Source organism: Hipposideros armiger, unplaced genomic scaffold (assembly GCF_001890085.2).
Source record: "Hipposideros armiger isolate ML-2016 unplaced genomic scaffold, ASM189008v1 scaffold_86, whole genome shotgun sequence".
In the NCBI taxonomy this organism is placed as follows: Eukaryota; Metazoa; Chordata; class Mammalia; order Chiroptera; family Hipposideridae; genus Hipposideros; species Hipposideros armiger.
The window spans coordinates 2,926,877-2,937,264 of record NW_017731436.1 but is presented as its reverse complement, the minus strand read 5'-3'; the positions used below and the strand labels follow the sequence as shown (position 1 = coordinate 2,937,264).

Below are 10,388 nucleotides of genomic sequence, written 5' to 3'. Positions count from 1 at the left end.
GTATTCTTTAGTTGTACCTGGTTGTTTTTTTATGATTTCTGTGTCCTTCTTTATGTCCTCCTTAAGTTCCTGAAACATTCTTATCATCATTGTTCTAAACTCTGTCTCTGAAAGGTTGGATACATCTGTTTCATTTAGTTCCATTTCTTGAGGTTTCTTCTGATCTTTTACTTGGGACATGTTTCTTTGTTTCTTCATTGTGGCTGTCACTCTTGATTGCTTCGATGTATTAGGTCACCAGCGAGCGAGTAGGTTTGCCAGTCCACTGTTTCTCCAGCTGCCCTCAGCCTCACCGAGTTGAGCAAAGAGAGTCCTCACTATTTTCTACTTCCAGCTATCGTAGAATTCCTTTTCCTGGCAAAGTAACTCTGGGATGGTGAGCGCGCTGTGGGGCCGGAGGGTCTCGCCCCCAACTGGAGAAGCCTCCCTACCGCTGAGGTGTCCCTCATGGGGTTTGCCCTCTCTCGTCTCCGCCCCTCCTACCGGACTTGACGTGGCCTCCTCTTTAAGTCCTTTGTTTAGAGGTTCTGCTCATCTAGGGTCCAGGGAACTTCTGAGGTTGAATATCTTGTAAATTATTTGTAATTTTGGTGTGATCCTGGGAGGTAGTCGGCACAGCGTCTGTCTATTCTGCCATCTTACCGGAAGTCCTCCAAATTTTTCATTTAGAGTGGGAAACTGTGAAAAGCTCAGAACCTGCTAAAGAGACGGTCCAGACAACACAGAGCCCAACTCCAGTTGAAAAGGAGACAGTGGTCACAACCCAGGCCGAGGTTTTCCCGCCACCTGTTGCTATGTTGCAGGTTAGTGCTGGGTGTTTTTGTTGTTGAATGTGTTGTTTTACTTTGCTGTTTTTCTCGGGTATTTACTCTATAAAACTTGGAGGAACTTGTCCAAAATGGAATAAATATGAGTTTAGTCAAACAGTTTTTGAAGAAAAGATTTTTTTTTAAGAAGTGGTCTAATTTATATTTAAATGTTTATTTATTGAACAAATGACTGTTGATTGCTCTGTGACATTCAGCCTTCCAGGCACCTGCCATTGGGATTTATCAGTGAAAAAACACCAAACACATATCCTTGCCCTTATGGAGCGCTTGTTCTCAAAAGGGGAGACAGAGACGAAATACGTTTATGGGACACAGCGGAAGGACGAAGGCAGTGTAGGGGTGACCCGTGTGGGCAGGGGCCTGCAATCCTACGTGAAATGGTCAGGGTGGACTTGACTGAGAAGGAGACAGTGGAGCAGCAAGTGAACGTTGGCCAGCTGGAAGAGCCTGGCGGGCAGAGGGAAGGGCCAGTGCAGAGGCCCCAGGTCAGGAGCAGCAAGTGGGCTAGAGTACCGCGAGGGAAAGGCAGCGTGGTGGACAGGAGACCCCCGGGAGGACTTGGGTTTCCCTCTGAGATGCCAGCTTCTGGAGGAGTTTGAAAGAAGTGACTTGATCTGGCTTAGAATTTTAAAGGATTGCACTGGCCCTACTCTTTTGAGACTAGATTAGTGGGAATTCCTGAAAGCAGGGAGAAGAGTGAGAAGACAGTTGGAGCAATCCAGATGAGAGATGGTGGCTCAGACTAGAATGCTAGACTAGCAGTGGAGGAAATGAGAAGTGGTCAGGTACTAGGTGCATCTTGATCACACGATCAGGGGGCTGCATGGCATTATTAGATTTGACTCGTGAGAAAGAGCAGAGACAAGGCTTTGGGCCTGAGAAATGGAAAGAGGGACTTACCGTTAGCTGAGAATGAGAAAGAAAACTGGGAAGGAAGAGTTGTTTTGGAAAGAACAATTGAGAGTGCAGTTTTGTGCCCGAGAAGTTTGAAGTGTCTTTCAGACAACAAAGATGTTGAACAGACCATTGATAGAATGTGAAATTTAGAAGAGAGGGACAGCCACAGTGCAGATAAGTATTTGGGTATTATTGTATGTAGGATGAATAAAAGGTATTTATGCTGGGAATAGAAAATAGATTTATGAGAAATTTGAGTCATTTTAAAGCTCTTACTGACATGCTTCCTAAGGGTGGTCTGGTCGCATGACATCGGTAGGTATTAGAAACTTAGGGAGATGAACAATTTAAAATGGAGCCTGATGTTCACTCTTCAAATAGGTGCACGTTACCTTACGTCACTTGAATATGAGGCAGATTTCACAATCTCTGCATTTACTATCTGTTGAATAATAGTGCCTTGCTTTTTACCCCAAGTGGGTCTATTTACAAGTATGCAAAAAGGAAAAAAAGTAGCTTAATATAATGGAATTTGTTACCCTGAAAAAAAGAATTAGAAGTAATTTACCTTTAGGCGGTCCAAGATGTAATTGTTGCAGATGGATAAGATGACTCATGGACTTTTTCTTTTCTGTCCACACAAGATCCCAGTAGCACCTGCTGTGCCTGCAGTTAGCTTGGTCCCACCAGCGTTTCCTGTGTCAATGCAGGTTCCTCCTCCTGGATTCAGTCCAATCCCGCCACCGTTTCTACGGGCAAGTTTTAACCCTTCACAACCACCTCCTGGTAAGCAATTTTCGTCTTATTAATGGAACTTTATTTAGCATATCATTTAAGTGCCACATAGAGCAGTGGTTTTCAAACCCTAGCATACGTTAGAATCACCTGGAAGGCTGGAATGCGTGTTCAGACGCAGATTGCTGGCCAGCCTCCCTTTGCTCCAGTAGGACTCCGCGGAGGGACAGTTGCATTTCTACCGGGTTCCCAGGTGATGCAGGCTGTTGGAGGACCACTTTAAGAAGCATCGACACAGAAAAGAAATGGAGTCCTTTAAAATCACTGAAATACTCTTTAGATAGTTTAAAATTGATGTTGAAATTTTTATATCACAGTTCTGTATAGCTATCACCCATTCATCCATAAGTGTGCATTTAATTATATAGATTGTCCTTCCTAAAAATCATCAGGTTTCCACTTTGACATTAGAAATTATATCTTAAAATGCTAATTGAATTGGTATTTTTTCTGACCTAATAAATTGTTGATAAACAAAAAGTTCCTTAAACCAGTATTTCTAGGTAAAAGCTATAGATTACTTAAACATCACAAATCAATGAAATCTAAATAATTGCTTATATAGCGTAGAATCAAATGGAATATATTGATGTTTTTAAAACGATTTTTTTTAACTTCATGATTTATTTCCATATTACAAGAAACGAAGTGCTGTATTTTGATTTCTGTAATTTAAATTTTTAGCTATTGAATAGAGTTCCTTAAAAAACACCAATATGACCAAAAAACAAATTCATTGCCTGAGAATGGTTGTAATTTATCTGTCATGTCACATAAAGTTTAAAATTATAGTTTAATACATAATTTGAAATTGATACAGATTTTAATAAGAATTTTATCTTTGTACATTTTAAATATTTGGAAATTACTTTTGTCAAATATTTTCTGTGTGTATGATTTTAAAATGGAACTTTTTTTAGAAGACATTTTTAAGTGATTATTTCAAAATTCATACCACATAGCCTTTATAAAGTCATTGTCTAGCATTTATTTGTTGAAAATCACGTATCCTTATTTTTCTCTTATTTTTAGCCACTGTTTCTAATTGAATTTAATGGTAGAGTCTATAGTTTTAAAAAGCAGGGAAGCAGGTTTATAGTTCTATCGTTTGATACTTAAAATCATAAAACAGCCACTATTAAATTGAAGATTTATTTCAATGTTTAAAACATAATATAGTAACATCCAAGGTTAATGATAAGTATTCTGATCTAGTGGGTAAACAGCATATATATCAGAGACATACAATAGCACATTTTACAGATGAATTATTGCATATAATGTTATCAGCAGCTCGAAATACAATATTTAATTCCCCATGTGGTCAGCATGCGAGCATATAAACAGATTGTCTGGCTTGTGTTAATCTTTAAGTGCCATGGGACTTAAACAAATGAGTAAATAAATAGGACGTAATAAGGAGCTCTATGCTTTAAAGGATCTAATAAGGTAGTTGTATATAAAAGTAATTTTTAAAATGGAAACTATACTCACAAATATGAGGTCATCGTAATGAAAGACTTTTTTAAGAATGTAGAATTTCACTTATAGCTATTAAAACCTTTGATGTAAAAGAGGTGACTTCTTACATTATTTAATTTGGGGACTTTTTTTTTTTCCATGTAGGTTTCATGCCACCTCCAGTCCCACCACCTGTTGGACCGCCACCTACTATTCCCCCAGTAGTACCAACATGTGAGTTTTCTACTTTCAGAATTTTCTCAATTCATGGTGGTGGTAATGTGTCAGTTCTCATTCTTGTGAATTATTGCTAGTTTTTTATTATGAAAGTTTTCAGACAAATGCATCTTTTTTGTTGAGTGATTTTTAAAAAAAATTAACAGTATCACCTGATAGTCCATATTCGGATTTTCTCTGTTATCTGAAAATATCTTTTTATAACTGGTTTATTTTAGTCAAAATTCAGAAGACAGTGACTGCATCATATTTGTATGTTTGTGTGTGTATGTGTGTATTAAATATCCTAATACAGAGTACTGCTGCCCAAACCTCCCTTTCTTTTTAAATTCTTCATGCCTTTAACTTACTGAATAAGCAAACAGCTCACTTCTATATGCAAGATCCCAAATAATGGATTTGGTTTTTTGCTTCTTTGTGATACTGAATTTGTTCCTCCATCTCCTTGCATTTCCTGTAAATAGAAAGTTGGCAGCACCAAAGGCTTGCTTTGATTCCATTTCAGCTTTTTTGGCAAGAATACTTAAAGATGGGGTGCTGTAGACTTGACATTACGTCACATCAGGAGGCAGGCTTTCCACCCTTTAAATGATGTTCAGATGTATCAGAGCACTCAGGTAGTGGGACCTGGCCATAAAAAAGTTAACCTTCATATTTCGTCAGGTGGTTCCCTCCATTGATCATTATTCCTTGAGCCTCCTTTTCATTAGTTTCAAAGCGATGATGACTTCTGAATTTTATAATTCCTTGTGTGTTTTTTAGTTATCATTTTTCTATAAGAAAAACTTGCTTTTATCAACTAATAGTATTTAGTTACCTTGAAGTACAGTTGTACAGGAGAGCAGGGGAGGTGCTAAATTCTTTCCTGTAAGTGCTATTTTCCAGAGCAGTGAGTGAGTTCTGTGGATATTTCCAGTGATAACCAGCGGCTGCAGCGGGGAGAGGAATTCTCTTATTTCTCCTCCTTTTCCTCTCCCTTACCCTCCAGTTCTTCCTCCTCCGTTTTCTTTAGTGTTTATGGATTAATTGATTTTTAGTTCCAAGCAGTTGCATTCACTCCTCTTTTTGAAGTTCCATTTGTCTCATCTTTGGACAATGAGAGACCTTTCATGTTGCTTCTCTGTCTTTTTGAGATGACCGCATCAGTTTTTGTGAGCTGCTTAGTTTTTTGTCCCAATATTGACTCAAAAGACTTTATTTAAAGAGAGTGTGTATGATAGAGGGCTTACCTTTTGATAATATAATCCATTTTCCTTATGGCTTTAAACATTTTTACTCTCCTTCAGTGTTTAGACAGCATTGGGATTCTTCTTTTTGGTTATTGTTGGTTAATTAGGAAGAATTGTTTATTCTTTCAGTAAACTGGAAAAATGTTGTGAAGCCCTTTCTGAATTCGCCATTCATAGACTCATCCTTGAGCGTACCTCCCAATTATTTCTTCTTAATTCACTCATTTTGAGAAATCTGAAGTAAACTTAATGGGGAAAGACACATAGCACTGTGCTGTGGGTGCTCTTCCTGTGCTCACTGTCTCATTTAATTCTCATAATTCCCTTGTGTGATCCCCAGGGGGTTTCCTCTGTTTACAGCCCTGTTATGTGCTAGCAGTTCATCCAGGTAAAACTAGAGTTAAATGTGAGGATAACAGTTCCTAAAACCCCCAAGTAAATGATTTAATAGCGTTGTGATGTAAATTGGACTACAAATTCCAGTTGTTTAATTGTGATTTTATATTCCTCTAGTTTTATTTTATAACATATAAATGATATATACACTTAGGGGTTTTTCTATGCTTTTTTTTAAATGGAATGTTTATACCGTTTTATTTGTAGTCCACCTTATTATCTCTCCTCATCTGATGAGTTTCTAATATTGTTTGACAAAAAGTAGTAAATGTAAGAACCTTAGAGCATTGTAATTTCAAGGGGAATTGGGCAGATTTTCCTTCTCATATTATTTGTCAGTCTGCACTAATCATTTCTGTTTATTTAGATATTCATGTACTGGCATCCTTGGAAAATTATGATTTTGTGTGTGTGTGTGTGTGTGTGTGTGTGTGTGTTATTGGGATTTTCTTCTTTAGAAGCCACTGGTCCTTATTTTACTAAACAATTTTTAAAAATATTTTTTAAAAAAGTTTTCTAAATATAATTTATCCCCTTCATGGTGACTCATTTGTCATTTTGAGCATCAGTTATTATATAATGTGTTAGATAATACAGAGATGCTATTAAATGATACATTCAAGCTGCGAGAAGTTAGTTTTCATTATAAATGAAATAGAGGGACCAGGAGAGAGTTCCTGTATGGTAGGTCCTCAAATAACATCTTCTCATTCAATGTATAATGTTTATGAGATGCTGTAGGAACTTAACTTGTTTATATCAATTAGCCCTTGACAATATTGGTTTTGTTATATGTGGTTTCACTGAAAGTCACAGACTCTATCACGACCTTAAGTGGGGACTTACTGTATGTCACGTGATATGATCAGTCTTACCAAACAACTAGGGGGAGAGGATAGGAAGTCCTTCAAAACTTTGGCAAGGCCATTGTTAGTCACGGTTACTGTTTTAACTTAGCACATGGATTGATGAGTTAATTAAGTCTGAAATATATTTCCCCCCCTCTTTAAACAGCTTTAGTGCAGCCGCCATTATCCATGACTCCAGAAACTGTGAAAGATGTTGGATTTGGTAGCATTATTTTACCAGGTGGTTCTGTTGCCAGCGGTCTTGCTACTTCTGCCTTGGCAGCTGGAAATGTTTTTAATCCTCCAACTAAACAAGCAGAGCCTGAAGAAAAAGTACCTCATCTTATAGACCACCAGCTTCCTTCTGGTGAAAACACCAGATCAGGTAAAGAAAGAAAAAAAATCCCCAGAATCCATAGTTAAATCATAAGCACTACACTCTGTGAAGTGGTGTTTACTTCTGAGGTGCCATGCATTTGTAAGCAGTTCAATGCGCAAATGTTTGAAATGTTGCAATTTTCAAAGAGATCACTATCTCCTAAAAACAAATTTGGCATTCTGTTCAGGATAGTATAGATTTTGCTGCCTCTCCATTGAGACCCCGTCCCTGTCTTTTTCTGGTTTGTTGGGACTGCTTTAATGTGTTGTTAATCAACATAAGATTGCACAGAGTATGTATCCTTACAGATGGAGAAAATGAACAAGTGCTATGTATAAATAACTTCTTTCTACCAGGTATCACCCAGCTGGGCCTAGAAGAAAATGTATCGTTTGAAAGCATCAAGTCCTTTTTTCATGGCAACACTGTTAGTATACTAAGAATTGTTTTGCTTTAGAAAGACTTGTTAAAAGAGAACCAGTATAAAACTTGACATTTTTGTTAATTTAAAAGGTCATGTAAAGATTTTAAGCAACAGTCCCACATATGTTTTAATATTTAGATGTCACTATACATGGTAATAACTTTAGCTTTGATTTTTATTTAGTATCTAGTGTACCTCGATTCTTTGGGGATACAAGTGGTTGATTAATTCTAAGCTAACTGCTGGAAATTATAGCATTAATAGTTACAAATATAGTTTTCTTTTCATTCCAGAGTGATTTTTGTGTGTGTTGTTTTTTTTCCTTTCCATTGTAGTGATTCAAAATGATATTTCCAGTAGCTCTGCAATTTTAGGACAGCCGCCAAATGTGACAAGCAATTCTGGAATTATGGGAGTTCAGCGACCAAATGTGTCAAGTAATGCTGAAATTCTTGGAGTCCGGCCATCTAACGTTTCCAGTAGTCCTGGGATTATGGGACCTCAGCCACCAAATATTCTCAATAACTCTGGAATTTTGGGAATACAGCCACCAACTGTTTCGAGTAGTTCTGGACTTTTGGGAGTGCTCCCCCCAAATATCCATAACAATTCTGGACTTATAGGAGTACAGCCACCAAATGTCCCAAATACATCTGGACTTTTGGGAACACAGCCACCAGCTGGGCCTCAAAACTTACCCCCTTTAAATCTCTCTAGTCAAAGAATGCCTGTACTGCCAATGTTAGACCTTCGTCCAGGACTAATGCCGCAGGCTCCTGGACCAAGGTTCCCTTTACTACAGCCTGGAATTCCTCCCCAACGAGGACTCCCTCCCCCATCGGTACTTGATTCCGCCTTTCACCCACCCCGTGGTCCTTTTCCTCCAGGAGATATTTTCGGTCAGCCAGAAAGACCTTTTCTAGTTCCTGGAAGGCAAAGTATAGACAATAATCCAGAGAAAAGGATACCACTTGGGAATGACAATATTCAGCAGGAAGGAGATCGAGATTACCGGTTTCCTCCCATCGAAACCAGGGAAAGCATGAGTCGACCTCCTCCTGTGGATGTTAGGGAGATGGTCGGACGGCCCGTGGATCCGAGAGAAGGTCCTGGCAGGCCTCCGTTAGACAGGGAGCATTTCGGAAGACCTCCTGTGGATAGCAGAGAGAAGCTCGTGAGGCCAGGGATGGAGCACCTTGGTCGGAGAGACCACTTCGGCTTTAACCCAGAGAAGCCGTGGGGACACAGAGATTTTGATGAGCGGGAGCATCGCGTCCTACCTGTCTTTGCTGGTCCGAAAGGCTTGCATGAAGAAAGAGGCAGATTTCGAGCCGGAAACTATAGATTTGATCCCAGAAGTGGTCCTTGGAACAGAGGATTTGGACAAGAAGTTCCCAGAGATTTTGATGACCGCAGAAGACCCTGGGAGCGGCAGAGGGATAGGGATGACAGAGATTTTGATTTCTGCAGAGAAATTAATGGAAATCGTCTTGGACGAGATAGGATTCAAAACACCTGGGTCCCCCCTCCTCATGCTCGGGTTTTTGATTTTTTTGAAGGGGCCACTTCTCAGCGAAAAGGTGATAATGTGCCTCAGGTTAATGGTGAGAATACCGAGAGACATGCTCCACCACCACCACCTTTACCAGTGCAGAGTGATCCTGAACTTTATGAGAAACTGACACCTTCAAGTGACATAAACAAGGAGAAGAGTGACACAGTTGCTGATGTAGAAAGTGAACCAGTGGTAGAAAGCACAGAAACTGAGGGGACATAATCATCACTCAGTAGGTAAAAGATACCTTTTGTAAAGTTGTCATCTCTCTGTAATAGCTTAATGGCCGACGGGACCATAGTTGTTCACTTTTGTCTGCCAGAATTAAGTTAATCTGATGTTCATGTTCACCTTTCTCTTAAAATAATTGTACAACTGACTTGTATAGACATTGTTCTTAATATGAACATGGGTAGGTAAACATTTTTTTTATTTTTCTGATAAATGTTGCCCCAGATTCTTTTAACTTCAAGGAAATGAATAACAGCTTGTCAGAGACTTCCTATGGAAGAAAGCATTTTTTAGATACTACCATTAGGTCGGATATGGTAATAGGTATATTTCAGAATAGCCAGTGGTGGCATATCTTATCCACATCTTTAGGCTGCTGCAGGATTTTAAGGTAACAGACAAAGCTGTGATATTTTATGCAAAGACTGGCTCTAGATCACTTGAGGAGCACCATACAGAGATTTTAAAAAGTGATTTTGTAAAATCTACACTGTGGTCTCTGTTTCTCCAAAGTAAGTGTTTGTGATCTGTTCCTCATACTGCAGTGAGTAAAAAGGAAAAAAAGAAAACAGCATAAATATTAAAATACGTTTCAATGTTGGGTGAATTTTGTTTTTAGATGCCAATAAAACTTATTTGTTTGATAACAGTGTTCTAGGAATTGTATTTTTTTAACCTACAAATTCTTAAAGCCCTGGATCCTGAGCAGCATGTGCCTAGTCGCAGAGTTTTCTTTTACTCCTAATAACAAAACGAAGACCTGTGTGGTGCAAAAAGTATGTACTTCAATATAACAATCATGCAGTCTCATTGGCTTGTATGTAATACCTGTGTGTGGTTATTGTATCAGTTACGTAGGCTTTTTTGGTTTCTCTGTATTCATGCGCATACAGAGAAAAACAAAGTTGATAGTTTAGATAACAAAATATTCTTTACAACTGGATAGAAAATTAGAGCAATTGATTGACATTGCTAATGGTTACAGCTCTTAGCCTTTGTGAAGGTAAAAAAAGAAACACTAAAGAAATACATTGACGGTTTGGCAATTTTTAAATATAGTGCAGCATGAAGCCAGATTTAGCATGGAGCCAAATTTGACGGAAATA

At 38.5% G+C, this 10,388-nt stretch overlaps 1 protein-coding gene across 1 annotated transcript in view; it reads left to right on the top strand.

Annotated features, from left to right (window-relative positions):
- The window catches only part of SCAF8 (SR-related CTD associated factor 8), a 68,914-nt gene extending 58,983 nt beyond the window's left edge, over positions 1-9,931 (top strand). Inside the window, exons 16-20 of the mRNA XM_019644161.1 lie at positions 670-803; positions 2,372-2,513; positions 4,149-4,217; positions 6,860-7,078; positions 7,832-9,931. Of these exons, the coding sequence (XP_019499706.1) occupies positions 670-803; positions 2,372-2,513; positions 4,149-4,217; positions 6,860-7,078; positions 7,832-9,273 (2,006 nt within the window). The 3' untranslated portion in view covers positions 9,274-9,931. The remainder of the gene's footprint in view (positions 1-669; positions 804-2,371; positions 2,514-4,148; positions 4,218-6,859; positions 7,079-7,831) is intronic.
- Positions 9,932-10,388: the final 457 nt, after the last annotated feature.